The sequence below is a fragment of the Lepisosteus platostomus genome, chromosome 13 (assembly GCF_059453375.1).
Source record: "Lepisosteus platostomus isolate fLepPlt1 chromosome 13, fLepPlt1.hap1, whole genome shotgun sequence".
In the NCBI taxonomy this organism is placed as follows: domain Eukaryota; kingdom Metazoa; phylum Chordata; class Actinopteri; order Semionotiformes; family Lepisosteidae; genus Lepisosteus; species Lepisosteus platostomus.
Window position 1 is genome coordinate 35929902 of NC_142623.1, and position 22320 is coordinate 35952221.

Sequence of the window (22320 nt, forward strand, 5' to 3'; positions counted from 1 at the left end):
TGTCGTGACACCAGTCCCTCACGGGTCTTATATTTTATTATAAACAGAGACACGTTAATTTAAAGGAAAAAAAAATCATCTTCTAGAGCCCATGACTGAAATATTTGTAATCATAGTAGTTTTTCGGTTGCTGTTCGGAAAAATGGTGCTGAAATAAATGGACGTGCATTTTAATCAGTCATTTGAGATTAAGTAATAACATGAAATACACGATTAAGATCTATTTTTTTCGGCTAAAAGGGAATTGTAACGAGAAATCGGATGCCCCAAAGTGATTACAGTTGAACACTGTCTGTACTCAGGTAAATATGTTTGACTTACAAAATTGAGATATTGTATAACTCTAGATCCTAGACTCAGACATGGGTGTCTGTTGAAAAATGTGAAGTATGTGTATTTTTAATAATAACAGTTGTTTTGATTTAATGTATATATCCAGTAGAAATGTATTATTTTAAGTATCCCAGGAGTATCTTAATTAAATATAACAGCAGATCCTGTAAATTACTTTACAAGAGTTTGTCCAACAATCATTTACTGCCTGTGTGACTGGAAACAACACTCCAGGCTCGTCCATTTGTACTGTAACAGCAAGAGACCCTGACTGGAAACAGAACGAAACTGTCTCATATTCTTTGTTTTCAAGTGATGTCAATGGGATTCCAGTATTATTGGTTTTTATCCATTAACCGGGACACTGGGGTGATACACGCTGTCAGAGCGTTTGGTTATGAGCAGTTCAGAGAATTCCAGGTGCTCGTTGTCGCTGCAGACAATGGTTATCCTTCACTCAGCAGCAACGTCACCCTGAGTGTCTTCATAACAGATCAAAATGATAATTCTCCACAGATATTGTACCCTGTTCAGTTGGGAAACTCTTTCATGGCCAAGGCTGTCCCCAGAGGTGCTCACAAGGGATCCCTGGTTTCCATGTTGATCGCTGTAGATGTTGATTCAGTCAAAACGCGTGGCTCTCATATCAGATAGTGAAATCGACTGATCTGGGACTTTTCACTATTGCTCTCCACAATGGCGAAATCAGGGCAAAGCGAGACATTTTTTATTCTGATGCAGTGAAGCAAAACCTTGTGATTTTAGTAAAATATAACTCAAATAATAGTCTGCTATCCAGAGAGAGAGATTCACATTTAACAGTTTGATTATTTCATTGGCTACAGTTTCCCTTTTTTTCTTCACTTTCGTTGTTCTGATTGTCACAATCGGATTCTGCTCAAGAGGAAAACCGAGGTTATTGCTGGATGGTGCCGTTGCCATTCCAGGTGCATATTTTCTGACAAATCTTGAAACACTTCGTCATTCCTTCAACTATGACGCTTTCTTAACAACAGGTTCTGCCACAAGCGACTTCAAGATTGTAAGATCTTACAAAGAGAACACACTACCAGTTGAAAAGGCTTTTAAAAGTCCTGAGAATGTAGCCTATAAATACGAAGAAGTCAAGATTGTCTGGAAGAAGTCCGTTCTTAGGTAAACGTTGTGTGATTAATTTACTTACAAGATATTCAACATTTTCCTCCATAGTAGGAATACTAGTAGAAAATACATACATTTTGCTGTTCTCTTCTATATCGTTGTAAAGTAGTATATTTAAACCAACATGAGTGGGCAGTCAAATGCGTCAATATACAGTAAGTATATGAGTGAATGTGTTAATATAAAAGTAGAATGTGTCTTTAATTTCTGTTGAGAACATTTTGTTTTTCCATGTGCTGATTTGAGCTAACACATAAAATTGGGTGTTTTATTACAGAACACAAATTGCTTTATTTTGATCGCGCTTTTGCGGATAGTCTTGTTTTTTTAAAGGATTAGATATTTAGTGTTTGCACATCATCATAATACAGTGAATTTGGAAAGTGGCTTGTTCATTGCCTTTGCTGAAAGTCTTCTGGTGTGGTGAATGATCCCTTTACTTTGGGCCAGAATTACGTTTCTTTAATATAATAAATGAAGTCTATTAAATTATTGGAGTCTATTAAAAAGAGAAGCCTCATAGAAAAAAATAACTTGTATTTAATGTAAGTTTTAAATACAAAATTAATGTGCTAGACGTCAATGCATTCTTTGTTTAATACATTACGTAAACAGAGTTGAGAAACACTCTGATGAATTTTGAAGAATATACTTCACATTCATTCGTTTTCTGGCATTTGTGGCCAATATATGACACACTATTAATTATTTTTTATTTTAAAAGTCAGATCGGTATATCTATGAAACACGAAATACAGTAAATCAATTCTAAATAACGTAGCTCTTAAATTCTCTTTGAAATATCTTTGCTATTCATCTTCACAATCGTGAATACAAAAAACGGTATTACCGTTTTTTACTTGAAATTGCGCTATTTCTGTAATTATAAGATTGTGATCGTTCTTCATATAAATCAATGTTCAATCAAGACGATGGTAATGTTAGTGTACTTTAGACTATCAATTTAATCATATTATTTGAGCCTGGCAAATACTTTTAATTAAATCCTCAAGGTGTCGCTATTCACCAAGTAGGGGATGTATAATTACCCAGCACCACTCCCACTGACATACTGTACTACCCACAAGCAAGATGCAAGCTGCTGCACATCAGAGAAGCTGTAAACTGTTCGGATTCTGTTCCCGGTTTCATTCTGTTTAGCAAAGTCGTAGGCACGTTTGCAGTTGATTTCTTAATGGAAATGTGTATCCATTAAACGGTTGGACTAAACTGGAACAAACGTATTTCCCCTCGATTCAACATGGCGATGGAATACAAATACTTCTCCGTATTAAGGCAGGTACATTGTTTTGTTTTGATTTTCTTAACACCGCGTATCATATCCGGAGATGTAAGCTATTCGATTCCAGAGGAAATGAAACGCGGGTCTGTGATTGGAAGCCTAATGTCGGATTTAGGACTCGATGTTAAACAAATTGCAGCCCGCAAAGCCCGTGTAGATTTTAAAAGGAGCAGACAGTATTGTGACTTTAATCTGGACAGCGGCAATTTGACTGTTGCAGAAAGAATAGACAGAGAGGAGCTTTGCGCTCAGAAATCTACATGCGATTTAAATTTTGAGCTTGTGCTTGAAAATCCCTTGGAGCTACATCGTATTACTGTGCAAATACAAGACATTAATGACAATCCGCCGACATTCACAAGGAATTTCATAAAGCTAGAAATTCAAGAGTCTGCTGATATAGGCGCTCGGTTCCCAGTAAACGAGGCCCATGATCCTGATATAGGACAGAACTCAGTTCAAAGCTATACCCTTCAGAATAATGACAATTTTGTTTTGACTGTTCAGAAAAACCCTGATGGAGGTAAACATGTTGAACTAGTGTTAGAAAAAGAGCTGGATCGTGAAAGACAACAGGAAGTTACCTTACTGTTAACTGCTGTTGACGGAGGAATCCCTCAGAGATCTGGAACTGTAACTATACAAATCTCCGTGCTCGATAATAATGACAATATCCCTGTGTTTAGCCAGGCCGTCTACAAGGCTGATTTGCCTGAAAATTCCCCCGTGGATACTGTAGTGGTCACAGTAAGTGCCAGCGATGAAGACGAAGGTGCAAATGGGGAAGTGACTTATGAATTCAGTCGGATTTCTAATAAAGCTGAGAAACTGTTTGCTCTAGATAACAAAACCGGTAAAATTAAAGTAACCGGACCTATCGATTTCGAAGACGAATCTTATTATGAAATTCGAATTCAGGCCAAAGATGGAGCTGGGTTAGCTTCTCAAACGAAAGTTATAATTGAAATAACTGACGTAAATGATAACGCACCTGTTATATTTCTCAAATCATTAAGTGATTCCATTCCCGAGAACACTTCACCTGGTACAGAAGTCGGCATCATAAACATACAGGACAATGATTCCAAAGACAACAGTCAAGTTCGCTGTTCTATTGAGCAGACTGTTCCTTTCAAGTTAGTCCCGTCTATTCAAACCTATTATTCGCTCGTAACTGAGGGAGAACTGGACCGAGAGAAAGTTTCAGAATACAACATAACAATTACTGCCACCGACGAGGGTTCCCCTCCTCTTTCGTCTTCAAAAATCATACAGTTGTACATATCTGATATCAATGACAACGCACCAGAGTTTGTCCAACAGTCTTATACTGCCTATGTGACTGAAAACAACACTCCAGGCTCGTCCATTAGTTCTGTAACAGCAACAGACCCCGATTGGAAACAGAACGGCACCGTCTCATATTCTTTGTTTTCAGGTGATATCAAAGGGGCGCCAGTATCCTCGTTTTTATCCATCAACCGGGACACTGGGGTGATACACGCTGTCAGAGCGTTTGATTATGAGCAGTTCAGAGAATTCAAAGTGCTCGTTGTCGCAAAAGACAACGGCTCTCCACAGCTAAGCAGTAACGTGACTCTGTGTGTTTTCATCACAGATCAAAATGATAATTCTCCACAGATATTGTATCCTGCTCAGTCAGGGAACTCTTTCATGACTGAAATGGTACCCAAAGGTGCTCATGCGGGGTCTCTAATTTCTAAAGTAGTAGCAGTAGACGCCGACTCTGGACAGAACGCGTGGCTCTCATATCAGATAGTGAAGTCGACTGATCCGGGACTGTTTGTCATTGATCTGCACAATGGAGAAATCAGGACAAAGAGAGACATAGCTGAAACTGATACAATAAAACAAAATCTCATCATCCTGGTGAAAGACAATGGACAACCTTCATATTCAACGACTTGTTCTGTAGTTTTAATCATTTCGGATAATGTCGCAGAAATACCAGAACTGAAAGATATGTCTGCCATACAACAGAACAGCAACCTGACAGCGTATCTGATTATTTCATTGGTTGTTGTATCCTTGTTGTTTCTCGTTTTCATCGGTGTAATTGTGACAATACGAATTTGCCGAAGAGGAAAACCGAGAATGTTGCTGGACGGTGCCGTCGCCATTCCCGGTGCGTTTTTCCCACCCAGCTATGCGGAAGTCGAGGGTTCTGGAACTCTGCGTCATTCTTATATCTATGACGCTTATCTAACGACGGGCTCCACCACGAGCGACTTTAAGTTTGTGAGATCTTACAATGGAAACACTCTACCAGCCGAACATGGTTTTAAAGCTCCTGAGAATGAAGCAACCAAACAAGTAGCCGAAGATAATGCCGAAGAACTGTCGTCCAAGGTAACTGTTTTGAAAAGTGATTACTTTTATGCTTCTTAACACTGCACTATGCATTTACACACGGAAAACCCTACTATCTGTGTGATTTATTCATTGCGTTTCCCTGGACTTCAGAGGGTTACTTTTCCAAAAATAAAAGTTCAGATTATTGTTGTTTTCACATCCCAGCAGCCCAGTAAATTTGGTAACGCTTCCTAGTTTGTTGTTTGAAAGCCGTGACGCACGTGTATTTTCATCGCAGTAGAATACCTCGCTCTAAAGTTAGAATATACGTAGATGTCTCTAATTATCGGTTTGTTGGGAGTATTTTTTTGTAAGAGTGTAATACAGCTTACTGTCTATGAAATTATATTGAAGAGTAAGATTACACCTTCATTCGGTCGTTTTTGCTTTCATATTATTTTTGCAATGTGGTTTTATTTCCCTTGGTTGATGCTGTTGTTAACTGGATCTTTCATCGTCGAAAATGACGTTTTTTAGTATCACTTATTCAACGCTTTGGACATGTATAATATTGAAACATCCTTAATACTTTAGTTTGCTTTTTCTGAAACCCTATGTGGTGTTATCGTTATTGATTGCACAAAGAGGTATATAGGGACAGGTTTTTCCCCCTTTGATATATATGTTTTTGTTTATTCCTTCTTTAAGTTGTACATCTAGCATAACCTTTTTTTCTTCTTCCTCTTCTTCTTATATTTTTATTTATAGGAAGGTTTTCAAAATTAAGTGATTAAAACATTCATTTATTAATCCAATATGTTAATCAGGGAGAGACCGTATATACATTTCATGTACATTTTGACAGAAAGTAAGGGTGCTTGTGGATAAATCGCTTTTTATTATTATGTTGGTGTAATGTACAGTATATTAAAGGAAGAGACCTATTCATTGAAAGAAATATAATCTTGCGGAGCCCATAATTTAAAGTGTAAGCGGCTAATTTTCTAGGTATTCATACTGTATAGTCGTAGGGGGCGCACTTTTTTCTTTCTGGTAGGCAGGTGCGTAATAGCCACTCACCAGGACGTTTCGGAAGCACAGCAACTGTCCACCGCCGGCGCCTCCTCACGATTTAGGTGCTGTTACAATGGGGAAGCATAAAAGACGGAGGCAGTTTACTCTTTTCCCTCGGCGTGTTTATTGTCGGCTTTGTCGTTAGACAGCACAATACCCGCTACAAACAAATCAATGATCTTAACTCTTCCCCATGCTTAACACAGTTCACCCCTGAGCCGCCCGCCTAACTCTCTCATCCCCTTCCTGTGTCGTCACCACGATCTTTCACCCTCTCACATCCGAAACTTATAATAATTTTTAAAACTCAAAACTCTTAACATTTACCAAATTATGTCTTAGGAGAGGTTTGGAATTTCTTACGTTTTACGTAATCGTTCGGAATAAAATGGGGCTGAAACACACGAGTGGGTTATTCCGTTATCAGAGATTAGGAAGTATCATGGGATACAAGAAGAAATCAGACATTCTTAACGGTCACAGCTGAAAACTATACTCGAGTAAAAAAAGTTTGCTTCGCGTAATTGACATGTAGCACAGGTCCTAGAGTCACACATACGGGTAGGGGCCTGCTGGAAAAAAACAACGTGAAATGCGTATGTTTAAATAATATTTATTGTGATTTATATATATATGTAGTAATAATGTAATGCTTTAAAGTACAGTATTCCCGGAGTGTGGATTTTAACTAAAAGGAAAGGAGATGGAAATTGCTCCTCACTGCTATAGTTTTCAGCACATGACTGCGATGCGTTGCAAAGAATACAGTAGTCATAAGAAGCTTGGTTTCATGTTAAGGATGTTACTGTTTGGATACCAAGTGAGAAGTATTATCATCCTGATTTTCAGGATGTAAATCTACGTTTCATTGTTTCTTTTGCGTCGTTTGCCAATCTATGACATTGCATTCATGGATGTTCATTTAATATTTTAAATCCGACTGTAATATCAATGAAATCAACACAATTCTTAATAAAAACTACCTATAAGTCTTATCAAATATCATCGATACCTATGATCACAGTTGTTGAAAAATCGTTGTATTATATTTTCACTTGTAATTGTGCTAAACGTATCAAGTTACTCTGTGAAATCACAAATTCATTGTTGTTAAGCACATTTCATTGACGCAGTACAGTACTGTATGTGCATAAACTACTGTAGTTTTCAGCAATGTCACATGGTGTCGCTATTCAATAACTACGAGGGGATGTAGATTCCCAACCACTCCTCCTACTGTACGTATTTAATATCCTCAAGCACACTGTAAGGTGCTGCACATCAGAAAACCTCTGAACCACTCGGATTTTATTCACTGTTTTGTCTTGCTTCGACGACGTTTTCAGCAAAAGTACAGACGACAGGGATGTGGAATGTACAGTAAATGTTCAATAAATGGTTGTACTAAAGTGGAACAAAAATATTTTCTTTCGGTGACAACATGGCGATGGAATACAAATACTTCTCCGAATCAAGGCAGGTACTTTGTATTGTTTTCTTTTTCCTAACGCTGCATATCAGTTTTGGAAATGTTAGCTATTCTGTGCCAGAAGAAATGAAACGCGGGTCTGTGATTGGGAATCTAATGCATGACTTAGGACTCGATGTTAAACAAATTGCTGCCCGTAAAGCTCGTATAGACTTCCAAGGGAACAGACAGTACTGTGATTTTAATCTGGACACCGGCGATTTGGTTGTTGCAGGAAGAATAGACAGAGAGGAGCTTTGCGCTCAGAAGGCTACATGTGTTTCAAATTTTGAGCTTGTGCTTGAAAATCCGCTTGAAGTACACCGCGTAGGTGTGCGAGTGCAAGATGTTAACGACAATTCACCCACATTTCCAAAGGATCATATAAGGATAGAAATTCGAGAGTCTGCTGATATAGGTGCTCGGTTCTCAGTGAACGAGGCCCACGACCCTGATATAGGACAGAACTCAGTTCAAAGCTATACACTTCAGGATAATGACAATTTTGTTTTGGCTGTTCAGAGAAACCCTGATGGAGGTAAGCATGTGGAGCTAGTACTAGAAAAAGAACTGGATCGTGAAAGGCAACAGGAAGTTACTTTACTGTTAACTGCCGCTGACGGAGGAATCCCTCAGAGATCTGGAACTGTAACTATACAAATCTCCGTGCTCGATGCTAATGACAATATCCCTGTGTTTAGCCAAGGTGTTTATAAAGTTAGTATTCCAGAAAATTCCGCCCTTGAAACTGTAGTGGTCAAAGTTAGCGCCAGCGATGAAGACGAGGGTGCAAATGGGGAAGTGACTTACGAAATTATTCGAATTTCCGGTAAAAGTGCGAAACTGTTTGCTCTTGACCACAAAACCGGAGAAATTAAAGTAACCGGGGCCATCGATTTCGAAGACGAATCCTTTTTTGAAATTCGAATTCAGGCCAAGGATGGAGCTGGGTTAGCTTCTCAGGCGAAAGTTATAATTGAAATTACTGACGTAAATGATAACGCACCTGTTATATTTCTCAAATCCTTAAGCACCTCCATTGCCGAAAACACTTCACCTGGTACAGAAGTCGGCATCATAAACGTACAGGACAGAGATTCTGAAGCCAACAGTCAAGTTCGCTGTTCTGTTCAGCAGACTGTTCCTTTCAAGTTAGTCCCGTCTATTAAAAACTATTATTCTCTGGTAACTGAGGGTGATCTGGACCGAGAGAAAGTTTCAGAATACAACATAACAATTACTGCCACCGACGAGGGTTCCCCTCCTCTTTCGTCCTCTAAAACTATACAGTTGTATATTTCCGATATCAATGACAACGCACCAGAGTTTGTCCAACAGTCGTATACTGCCTTTGTGACTGAAAACAACACTCCAGGCTTGTCCATTAGTTCTGTAACAGCAAGAGACCCCGATTGGAAACAGAACGGCACTGTGTCATATTCTTTGTTTTCAAGTGATATCAAAGGGGCACCAGTATCGTCGTTTTTATCCATCAACCGGGACACTGGGGTGATACACGCTGTCAGAGCGTTTGATTATGAGCAGTTCAGAGAATTCAAAGTGCTCGTTGTCGCAAAAGACAACGGCTCTCCACAGCTAAGCAGTAACGTGACTCTGTGTGTTTTCATCACAGATCAAAATGATAATTCTCCACAAATATTGTATCCTACTCAGTCCGGGAACTCTTTCATGACTGAAATGGTACCCAAAGGTGCTCATGCGGGGTCTCTAATTTCTAAAGTAGTAGCAGTGGACGCCGACTCTGGACAAAACGCGTGGCTCTCATATCAGATTGTGAAGTCGACTGATCCGGGACTTTTCGTTATTGATCTGCACAATGGAGAAATCAGGACAAAGAGAGATATAGCTGAAAGTGATGCAGTAAAACAAAATCTCATCATCATGGTGAAAGACAATGGAAAACCTTCATATTCAACGACTTGTTCTGTCGTTTTAATTATTTCGGATAATGTCGCAGAAATACCAGAACTGAAAGATAAATCTACCATACAACAGAATAGCAACCTGACAGTGTATCTGATTATTTCATTGGTTGCTGTATCCTTGTTGTTTCTCGTTTTCATCGGTGTAATTGTGACAATACGAATTTGCCGAAGAGGAAAACCGAGAATGTTGCTGGACGGTGCCGTCGCCATTCCCGGTGCGTTTTTCCCACCCAGCTATGCGGAAGTCGAGGGTTCTGGAACTCTGCGTCATTCTTATATCTATGACGCTTATCTAACGACGGGCTCCACCACGAGCGACTTTAAGTTTGTGAGATCTTACAATGGAAACACTCTGCCAGCCGAACAGGCTTTTAAAACTCCTGAGAATGAAGCGACCAAACAAGAAGTTAAAGATAATGCCAAAGAACTGTCTTCACAGGTAAATATTTTGAAATGACATTTCTTATATGCTTCTTAACATTGCATTATGCATTTACAAACGGAAAGCCCTACTATCTGTGTAATGTATTCATTGCGTTTTATTGAACTTTCGAGCGTTACTTTTCCGTACTAAAAGTTTAGATTATTATTGTTTGCAAATCACAGCAACCCTGTAAATTTGGTAACGCTTCCTAGTTCGTTGTTTGAAAGGAATTTGTATTTTCATCACTGTAGAATTACTTGCTCTAAAGTTAAATATATTTGTTTGTATTTAACTGTTAGATGAGAAACGTTTTTTTTTGTAAGAGTGTTGCATTTAGCTTAGTGTTTATGAAATCATACTGAGGAATAAGATTACACCTGTAGTTGGTCGATTTTGCTTTCATATTATTTTCGCATTGTGGTTTTATTTCCCTTGCTTAACGCTATTGGTCATTGGATCTTATATCTTTGAATATAAAGTTGTTTTTTTATTTTACTTTTAAACGTTTTGCACATTAAGAATAGTGAAACATCCTTAATACTCTAATTGAATTTTTCTAAAACCCTACCTGTTGTCATCATCATTGCTTGTACAAAGTTGTACACAGAAACAACTTGTTTCTCCCACTTGGATATTTTTGTTTAGCCTTTATTCAGTTGCATATTTAGCATAACATTTTTCTTCTCCCTCTTCTTCTTTTTATTTCTTAGAATGTTCTCAGAATTTAGTGATTACAATATTTATTAATTATGCAAATATGTGAATTAGAGAGAGATTGTAGACATCTTTCACTTACGTTTTAATAGAGTGAAAGAGAGTGCTCGTTGATCAATCGTTTTATTATTATATTATGTTGCTGTATTTTAAACTATTTTAGACTTGGAATCTCTTACGTTTTAGGTAACTGTTCAGAAGAAAATGGTGCTGAAAAACACGGACTGGTGTGTTATTCAGTTATCGGAGATTAGGTTATATTGTGAAGTACATGAATACGATCATATTTTTATTTTTTCTGTCTAACAGAGAAATGTAAGAAGAAATTAGACATTTTAAAGTGTTATATCTGAATACGATTATTTATCGAGTAAAGACGTACAGTAGGTCCTAGACTCATACATACAGGTAGATGTCTGCTGAAAAAAGGTGAAATACATGTGTTTTAATACTAATATTTGTTGTGATTTAATTATTTGTATATGTAGTAATAATGTAGTATTTTGAAGTACAAGAATTTGTTTTTGACTAGAATGAAAGGAGGTGACAATTTTTCCTCACTGCTGTAGTTTTCAGGGCATAACAGCGATGCGTTCCAAACAATAGTCTGTTGAAGCTTGGTTTCATGTTGACGATATTACTGTTCAGAAACCAAGGGAGAAGTGTTACGTTGATTTTCAGTTTGCAACTTTCAATTTTTCGTCCTTCCTTTGCGTTTCTTTTTTTTTTTTGCGTTGTTTGCAAATCTGTGGCATGGCATTAATCGTTTTTCATTTTACATGTTAAAGTCCGTTTGTAATCTCGATGAGATATGACATGAATCTTAAGTCACTCCCTAAAGACCTTAGAAAATATAATTGATACTTACGAACACAGTTGTTGAGAAATCGTTGTATTATTTTCACTTGTAATTACGCTACATTTATCAAACTGCTCAGTGCAACCATTAATTAATTGTTTAGTGTGTTTTATAAATACAGCATATGTAGAAACTACTGTAGTTTTCAGTAATGTCACATGGTGTCGCTATTCATTAACAAGGGGATGAACAGTAAGATTCCCACCCAGCCTCCTCCTACACGCACCCAGTGAGGTGCTGCAAATCATAAAAGCCCTGAGCAGCTCGGATTCGTTTTACACTTTCGTCCTGATTTTGCCAGATGTAAAACAGAAGTACAGTCGACTGACACGTGGAATGTATTTGTTCAATAAACTGGTGGATTAACCTGGTTCAAACGTATTTTCTTTCGGAGTCAAAATGGCGATGGAATACAAAGACTTCTCTTTCTCAAAGCAGGTACATTGTTTTGTTTTCTTTTTCTTAACCCTGCATAGCAGCTTTGGAGACGTAAGCTATTCTATTCCAGAGGAAATGAAACGCGGGTCTGTGATTGGAAATCTCATGCACGATTTAGGGCTCGATGTTAAGCAAATTGCAGCCCGCAAAGCTCGTGTAGATTCTGAATTAAGCAGACAGTACTGTGACTTTAATCTGGAAACCGGCGATTTGATTATTGCAGGAAGAATAGACAGAGAGGAGCTTTGTGCTCAGAAGGCTACATGTGTTTTAAATTTTGAGCTTGTGCTTCAAAATCCATTCGAATTACACCATATAGGCGTTAAAATCCAAGATATCAACGACAATTCACCCAAATATCCAAAGGATCTTATAAAGCTGGAAATTCGAGAGTCAGCAGATATCGGAGCTCGGTTCCCAGTGAACGAGGCCCACGACTCTGATATAGGACAGAACTCGGTTCAAAGCTATACACTTCAGGATAATGACAATTTTGTTTTGGCTGTTCAGAGAAACCCCGATGGAGGTAAACACGTTGAGCTAGTGTTAGAAAAAGAGCTGGATCGTGAAAGACAACACGAAGTTACTTTACTGTTAACTGCCACAGATGGAGGAATCCCTCAGAGATCTGGGACTGTAACTATCCAAGTGACCGTGCTCGATGCTAATGACAATATTCCTGTGTTTAGCCAAGGCATGTATAAAGTTAGTATTCCAGAAAATTCCGCCCTTGAAACTGTAGTGATCACAGTTAGCGCCAGCGATGAAGACGGGGGTGCAAATGGGGAAGTGACTTACGAAATTATTCGTATTTCCGACAAAGGTGCGAAACTGTTTGCTCTTGATCACAAAAGCGGAGAAATTAAAGTTACCGGACCTGTCGATTTTGAGGACGAATCCTATTATGAAATTCGAATTCAGGCTAAGGATGGAGGTGGCTTAGCTGCTCAGACGAAAGTTATAATAGATATTACTGACATAAATGATAACGCACCTGTTATATTTCTCAAATATTTGAGTACTTCCATTCCTGAGAACACTTCACCTGGTACGGAAGTCGGCATCATAAACATACAGGACAGAGATTCTGAAGCCAACAGTCAAGTTCGCTGTTCTATTCAGCAAAATGTTCCTTTAAAATTAGTACCGTCTATTAAAAACTATTATTCTCTGGTAACTGAGGGTGAACTGGACAGAGAGAAAGTTTCAGAATACAACATATCAATTACTGCCACAGACGAGGGTTCCCCTCCTCTTTCTTCCTCTAAAACTATACAGTTATATATTTCCGATATCAATGACAATGCACCAGAGTTTGTCCAACAGTCGTATACTGCCTATGTGACTGAAAACAACACTCCAGGCTCGTCCATTAGTTCTGTAACAGCAAGAGACCCTGACTGGAAACAGAACGGCACTGTGTCATATTCTTTGTTTTCAAGTGATATCAATGGAGCGCCAGTATCGTCGTTTTTATCCATTAACCGGGACACTGGGGTGATACACGCTGTCAGAGCGTTTGATTATGAGCAGTTCAGAGAATTCAAAGTGCTCGTTGTCGCTAAAGACAACGGCTCTCCACAGCTAAGCAGTAACGTGACTCTGTGTGTTTTCATCACAGATCAAAATGATAATTCTCCACAGATATTGTATCCTACTCAGTCAGGGAACTCTTTCATGACTGAAATGGTACCCAAAGGTGCTCATGCGGGGTCTCTAATTTCTAAAGTAGTAGCAGTGGACGCCGACTCTGGACAGAACGCGTGGCTCTCATATCAGATAGTGAAATCGACTGATCCGGGACTTTTTGTTATTGATCTGCACAATGGAGAAATCAGGACAAAGAGAGACGTTACTGACACTGATATAATAAAACAAAATCTCATAATAATGGTGAAGGACAATGGACAACCTTCTCGTTCAACAACATGTTCTGTAGTTTTAATTATTTCAGACAATGTCGCAGAAATACCAGAACTGAAAGATATGTCTACCATACAACAGAATACCAACCTGACAGTGTATCTGATTATTTCATTGGTGGTTGTATCCTTGTTGTTTCTCGTTTTCATCGGTGTAATTGTGACAATACGAATTTGCCGAAGAGGAAAACCGAGAATGTTGCTGGACGGTGCCGTCGCCATTCCCGGTGCGTTTTTCCCACCCAGCTATGCGGAAGTCGAGGGTTCTGGAACTCTGCGTCATTCTTATATCTATGACGCTTATCTAACGACGGGCTCCACCACGAGCGATTTCAAGTTTGTGAGATCTTACAATGGAAACACACTGCCAGCCGAACATGGTTTTAGATGTCCTGAGAATGACACAACTAATCAAGAAGTCAGAAATAATAGCGAAGAAGTATCTTCCCAGGTAAAAAAAAAAGTGCAATTACGTTGTTTATGATTATTAATATGCAGTATTACTCTGCATATAGAAACGTAAATGTTCAAATTGTTCTGTCCTTTTCTCCTCTATTTTATTGTGCTCTAAAGTTTTATAACTCTATGTAGTGGGCTATAAAACCGCACGTCTTGTAATTATAACGCAAATACTATGCAATATTTTTACATGAATTGAAACATTTTTGTGCTGTTGATTTTTATGCACAGGTCCAAAGTATGTTCCACGCCTGAAGACACATTAAATATGTTTCTTTTCTTTTGTTGTTTAGTATAAAGTTGTTTTTTTTCCAGATACGAGGTTCAGATAATCATTGTTAACACATTATTGCTGTACAGTAAATCAGTGCAAATTTTCATTTTTTGCTCTTCTTGGAAGACTTTTGATGTTTTCAAATTTCAATCCCAATACAGATTATTTCTGTAAAATTTGAATTCCAATGTGTCTTCCTTTCCTAGTTGAGCCTTTCATTTACATACCATATAATAGGATAGATGAAAGTTTTTAGATTAGTCAAACGTTTATTTTCACATTATTTTCTACAGTTGTTCTCTGCTATTTTTTAGTCAGGAGCCGCGAAGGGCTAAACTTTGTTTAAGGATTCGTGTATACTGTATCTCGTGCGGTTTTTTCACCACAGAAATTGAACACCCTTTGAATTAAGTTTTATTTTTGAGACACTGAATGACATGGAATCATTATGAGTACTTTAATCTGTTTTTTTTTTCCTGAAACCACCTATTCGGGATCATCATTGTTTACACCAAATCTTGATTAGATAAAATAGATTGCTATTTTTTCCTTGGATTAATTACGTTTCATTAACGTGTACACATGCTACTGCATTTCTTCCCTAATGTCTTAAGGGTGCATACAATTTAGTAATTGAAGGCATTCATTAGTTAATTAAGACTGTTAAAAAGATTATTCAGAACATAGTATTCATGTCAGTTTTGACAACAAATTAATGTCCTCAAGGACGAACTGCTCTATTTATTCTATTCTAAAGCAGGGGCTTATTTATTAAAATAAATCGGATCTTGTGTTGCCAGTTTCCAAGACGCCCAGTGACTCCTGTTTCTCGGTCGCTGTCCGCAATAATGGTGCTGAAATGCATGGGCGGTTGAGGCATTCCTTTGTCTGAGATTTAGTTATAACATCATTTACATTATAAAGAGCATGTTTTTATTTTTTTGTAAAAAAAAGTCAGTAGTATATCACATATTTCTGTTGCAGATGAAAACTCTTGAAATTATCCTTTACAGCAGTCATCTGGGGTCCTAGACTCGTATAGTACATCCGTTCTTACTAAAAACAGGGAATGTGTATATTTATCTATAATCGTTCATTATGATTTTTAATAGTTGTTTTAACCTATAGGTAATGCAATTTTCTAACATATCCCAAGAGTGTTAATAGTAATTGAAACCGAAGAAATTGTAAATTACCATTAAGAAGGAAAACAGCTGCATAGGTATGCTTGATGGAGGAGTTTTCTGTATATCATGACGGGATTAATTTCCTACAGTATATGTCACTTCTTGGAAACCGAAATCAGAAAGATAAAATTCTTCAAAATCTTTTAAAGTTTTGGCGTAGCATTAATGCATTTATTTTACATTGTTTGCCAACATGCAATAGCAATTTGATTGTTTTTGATTGAATTGTAAAGTAACAACTAGGAAATAAGAAATCGAGCATTTATGTTTAAGATACCCCTCTAAAATCCTAAATACAAAAAATATATTTGTCAGTGCCCTGGTTGAGAAACTGGTATTACGATTTTTTATTTGCAATTACACCAATTATACAATTGTAAAATTACTTGCATTTTTATTAAAATAATATATTCAGTTATGAAATAATTGCTATACACTACTTTTAATTACTGTTGTTTTACAAAATCCCTCAAGGTGTCGCTATTCACTAAGCAGGGGAGTCCAGTAACACCCCTCCTACTGATATAACCATTTCAAGGAGACTGCAAGCTGCTGCAGACGCGAACAGCTGTGAATCATTTGAATTCTGTACAAGGTTTCATCTCGGTTTAGCAAGATTTTAATCAAAAGCGTCTTCAGTTTCTACGTGAAATTTGTATGTTTATACGAGTTTGGATTAAATTGGAGCTACAGTATTTTCTCTCGGTTCAATATGGCGATGGAATACAAAGGCCTCTCTTTCTCAAGGCAGGTACATTGTTTTGTTTTCATTTTCTTAACCCTGCATATCAGTTTTGGAGACGTAAGCTATTCTATTCCAGAGGAAATGAAACGCGGATCTGTGATTGGAAATCTCATGCACGATTTAGGACTCGATGTTAAGCAAATTGCAGCCCGCAAAGCTCGTGTGGATTTTCAAGGGAACAGACAGTACTGTGACTTTAATCTGGACACCGGCGATTTGATTGTTGCGGGAAAGATAGACCGAGAGGAGTTTTGCGCTCAGAAGGCTACATGTGTTTTAAATTTTGAGCTTGTGCTTGAAAATCCGCTGGAAGTACACCGTGTAGGTGTTCAAATACAAGATATCAACGACAATTCACCCAAATTTTCAAATGATTTCGTAAAACTAGAAATTATAGAGTCAGCGGATATAGGGGCTCGGTTCCCAGTGAACGAGGCGCATGACCCTGATATAGGACAGAACTCGGTTCAAAGCTATACACTCGAGGACAATGACAACTTTGTTTTGACTGTTCAGAGAAACCCTGATGAAGGTAAACACGTTGAGCTAGTGTTAGAAAAAGAGCTGGATCGTGAAAGGCAACAGGAAGTTACTTTACTGTTAACTGCCACTGACGGAGGAATCCCTCAGAGATCTGGGACTGTAACTATCCAAGTGACCGTGCTCGATGCTAATGACAATATCCCTGTGTTTAGCCAAAGTGTTTATAAAGTGAGTCTTGCAGAAAATTCCCCCGTGGATACTGTAGTGGTCAGAGTTAGCGCCAGCGATGAAGACGAGGGTGCAAATGGGGAAGTGACTTATGCATTTAGTCGTATTTCTAATAAAGCTGAGAAACTGTTTGGTATCGATAATAAAACAGGAGAAATTAAAGTAACCGGGCCTATCGATTTCGAGGACGAATCCTATTATGAAATTCGAATTCAGGCTAAAGACGGAGGTGGCTTAGCTGCTCAGATGAAAGTTATAATAGAAATTACCGATATAAATGATAACGCACCAGTTATGTTTCTCAAATCTTTAAGCACCTCCATTCCAGAGAACACTTCACCTGGTACAGAAGTCGGCATCATAAACGTACAGGACAGAGATTCTGAAGCCAACAGTCAAGTTCGCTGTTCTGTTCAGCAGACTGTTCCTTTCAAGTTAGTCCCGTCTATTAAAAATTATTATTCTCTCGTAACTGAGGGTGGACTGGACCGAGAGAAAGTTTCAGAATACAACATAACAATTACTGCCTCAGACGAGGGTTCTCCTCCTCTTTCGTCCTCTACAACTATACAGTTGTTTATTTCCGATATCAATGACAACGCACCAGAGTTTGTCCAACAGTCTTATACTGCCTATGTGACTGAAAACAACATCCCAGGCTCGTCCATTAGTTCTGTAACAGCAAGAGACCCTGACTGGAAACAGAATGGCACCGTCTCATATTCTTTGTTTTCAAGTGAAGTCAATGGGATTCCAGTATTGTCGTTTGTATCAATTAACCGGGACACTGGGGTGATACACGCTGTCAGAGCGTTTGATTATGAGCAGTTCAGAGAATTCAAGGTGCTCGTTGTCGCAAAAGACAACGGCTCTCCACAGCTAAGCAGTAACGTGACTGTGGGTGTTTTCATCACAGATCAAAATGATAATTTTCCACAGATATTGTACCCTTCTCAGTCAGGAAACTCTTTCATGACTGAAATGGTACCCAAAGGTGCTCATGCGGGATCTTTGATTTCCAAAGTAGTAGCAGTAGACGCCGACTCTGGACAGAACGCGTGGCTCTCATATCAGATAGTGAAATCGACTGATCCGGGACTTTTCGTTATTGATCTGTATAATGGAGAAATCAAGACAAAGAGAGACATAGCTGAAACTGATACAATAAAACAAAATCTCATCATCGTGGTGAAGGACAATGGACAGCCTTCATATTCAACGACTTGTTCTGTATTTTTAATAATATCAGACAGCGTGGCAGAAATCCCAGAACTGAAAGATATGTCTACCATGCCACAGAATACCAACCTGACCGTGTATCTGATTATTTCATTGGTTGTAGTTTCCCTCTTTTTTCTCATTTTCATTGGTGTAATTCTGACTATCCGATTTTGTCGAAGAGGAAAACCCAAGATGTTTTTTGACAGTGCAGTCGCCATTCCCGGTGCGTTTTTCCCACCGAACTATGCGGAAGTCGAGGGTTCTGGAACTCTGCGTCATTCTTACGTTTATGACACTTACCTAACAACGGGCTCCACCACGAGCGACTTCAAGTTTGTGAGATCCTTCAATGGAAACACGCTCCCCGTTGATTCCAATATGAAAACAAATGGAAATAGTGGCTCTGAACAGGGAACAATGTGTGCTAATAGCAAAGATGCATCCTTTCAGGTAATGCTGTAAAATTCTTATTTATCGATGGTTTCATAGTTACACAACTCCATTATAATATATTTATCTGTGTATATATTATAAAAGTTTTTGGCATGAGTGACAGATGTCTTACGCTTCTCTTCAAGCAGGATTTTCTCACAGTATTGCAAAATATTTATAGCGTACATTGCTGCAGCACATTATGATAAAGAGAGGTATTGTACTGTTTAGTATAGTACTGTAGAACATGGCACATTTCAATAGTGCAGCACAGTGCAGTTCAACATTCTTCCATCTTTATTGCATAGTTCTTCCACTTTGTTTCTATTGGGGCTCTGACGCATTATTTCAGGAGAACCCATTGAGTCTTGAACATGTGTGAGTTGTATTTTCTGACTCCAGATTGTGAGGAGTAGGTTTTGTATTATATTTAGGTCAGGTTAACGGGAAGTACTTCTGTCTTCACAGTCCAATATCAAAGTGAGCATACAACTTATTCTGTCAAATACGTCAATATTTATTTTTTTTGCTGGATGGTACAACGACCAGGCTTTTGATCACTGTACCTACATTTTCATAGAATTGCATCGTCTTTGTGTAATTTGATGATTTTTGTCCTTGGAAAGATATTCTACTTTGGTAGTGTAACACATTTTTTCAAGCATTTTAAAAACACATTGTACACCATTTTAAAAAAAGGAATATCAATTATAACACCTCCCTCCCCACCCACCACCTATAAAAAGTCTGTAAAGTGTCACCTTACAAAAACTAATGACCTTTTAGATAAAACATTTCTATAATGTGAATATACAGCAGGAATATAGAAATCTCTACATTTATTGTGTGTTACATACACAAAGATTGCTAGATATGTCACAAGTATTTGTCTCATTTAAAACTTTAGACTGTAAGCAACAGTGTGGTATGATATTTTATGTAGCTTAAACTGAAGTCACAGTACTATTATGATAAGAGATGCCTATCATAACATGAACAATGAAATGTAGACATGTCCCTTTACACTCCAGACAATATCACATTCCCAAAGCAAAAATAAACTTCATCCATCCAAGGACTTTTAGTTAACTAAGAAAATGTATTTATTGTACCCTAATTACACAAGGTGGAAAGCCATTTATGATACTGGATATTAGTTCAGTATGTAAGTATATTGCTTTAGTCATAGGAAAAGCAAAGATCATAAATGACAGGAGGTCATTTGGCCTATTTATCTTTTTTGGTTGCTAGTGGCTTGTTGATCTGAGGTATCATTCAAACTTTTCTTGAAAAAAAAAACAGTGTATTAACTTCCATACTAAATTCATCCTTCGTGTTGTAGTTTCAGATGTTGCTCACCATAGTTCTGACTTGAGTCTTCTGATTCATGTGTCTGTGTTGAATGGTCTGTTGGCTTGACTTTGTCAATGCCTTGGGTGATTTTGAATAATTGTATGAGGTCCTCTTGCACTCTTTTATTTTCATGGTTAACATGATTCAGTTAATTTAGCCTGTTAGTTCAATATATTCCTTTAGGTCTGGGAATTTATTGGGTCACTTTTCTCTGGACTTGGTTCCAGAGCAGCAATATAATTTCTAAACTTTATAACTATTGAAATCAGTAGGATCCCAAATTACATTAATTTAAGTATTTATATGATTATTACTGATGCAAATTGTAATAATATTCATTCAAACATTTGTCTTTTATTTATACTGCTGTACTGTACTGGTTATAGTGGTCTAAAGTTTGCTCAGAATTCATTCACTTCTCACATGATACAAATTGCAATGACAACTTAACATTTTATCTAGTTTTTTCTATGGCTTTTGTTTCCTTTTGTTTTTCTTATGTTTACTGTTGCTCTCTTCCCTGTGAGGATCTGCAGATGGAAATGCTATAGGTTGTTAATCACATGGGAATCTCCCTGTTATCCTGAATGTTTATCCTGATCTCCACCTCATTACACTGTTTCTGTGGGCATGGAAGCTATATGGCACATGTGCAACTACTGTACAAAGTGTGTTTGATAACTGACTCTGGTAAAAGTGAATTTACATATGGAAGTGAATACATATTTACTGGTGATTCAAGTAATACAAAGACTACCCCTCATAAGGGCAAAGAGAAAAATGAAAAGAAGATTGATCAATCAATGGAGTTCACTTGTGTGCTTGGGCTATATACTGTATATACTGTGTATAGAGTATCATATATAAGATTCTAATTTATCAGGAGGTTGTTAATAATTTAATAAGTTATCTTCTTCTTATCTATGTCATTGTAAGTAAAGGTTATAGCAGCAGTGCTAATAGCAGTGTATTCAGTTTGGTGCTTTCAGCAGGGAGAGCTGCCTGGTGAGCAGTTTCAGCACCTCACTGGTGAACAGCGACACATGAGGGCAAACGTGCTGAATGTGGTGCAGTTAGTGCTGTTTCCTGGCTTTAAAGCAGCATTTCTTTTTCATATCGTGAGTGAGGTTTAAAAATTGTTTCTTTCAGTTTATTTTTAAAGCACCGTTGCCTCGTGTGTATATCCTGTGATCTTAATTGCAAATACAACCCCGTATTTTGCCCATTTATTTATTTTTCCGTCAGCACTATACAATACTGCACACATACTTAAACTTTTCATTTCTTGTTTTCATTCTGTATGTACAGTATATTTGAGCGTGAGGCCTGAGATAATTTAAAGAAAACACTTCGAGTATTTCCCATTTTTACACAGCAAGAACAAAATGGCATCGGAAAGCTACTATAGTAACAAACATCTATCAACATCGTTCTTGCCCGATAGGACGTTGCATTTGTGGAAAAGAGCTCCAGGTATAAGAAATATTAGGATATGATTTTTAAAATGCATATATATATATGATAAAGTACTTTTTCCCTTACATAAGAAGTGCAACTTACATAGGAAGTACTTGTCATTGATGAACTCGGGAATAGTATTGAAATGAGATACAACAGTGTTCGATATTAGAATTACAAAAATAAGTACTTTATTTACACTTCAAAATAGTTTCTTTCATATTCAGCGTAGATCATACAGTATATGTCAGACTTGAAACTTTTATAGTTTTGTTTAAATGTGCACATATACAGTACAAGAGGTGTATATTTACAGTAGGTAATGAAATATGGGTAAGGTTAAATGTATAGTGTCGGATATGGTATTAATACACCTACTATAAGTGTTATTTTATATTATAACTGTAAGTGCCGCTGTTGGTTAATGTAGCGACGGTTTGTAGTGTAGAAATTCAGCACTACCTTCTCTAGTGATGCGGAATATAAATCAGACGAGAGGCAGAGCCTGCACTTCAGCAATGCTTA

At 37.7% G+C, this 22320-nt stretch overlaps 1 protein-coding gene across 13 annotated transcripts in view; it reads left to right on the forward strand.

Annotated features, from left to right (window-relative positions):
* Window positions 1–22320, forward strand: part of LOC148650534 (protocadherin gamma-C5-like) — a 216054-nt gene that overhangs the window by 45183 nt on the left and 148551 nt on the right. The window contains exon 1 of one of the 13 annotated variants that reach the window (XM_088604442.1): window positions 2575–5167. The exons of 9 other annotated variants lie outside the window; for them this stretch is intronic. In XM_088604442.1, the coding sequence (XP_088460568.1) occupies window positions 2756–5167 (2412 nt within the window). In that variant the 5' untranslated portion in view covers window positions 2575–2755. Of the gene's footprint in view, window positions 1–2574; window positions 5168–7454; window positions 10038–11770; window positions 14407–16434; window positions 19003–22320 lie in introns of those variants that run through there. 3 more of the 13 variants (XM_088604446.1, XM_088604445.1, XM_088604438.1) reach the window with 3 other exon arrangements.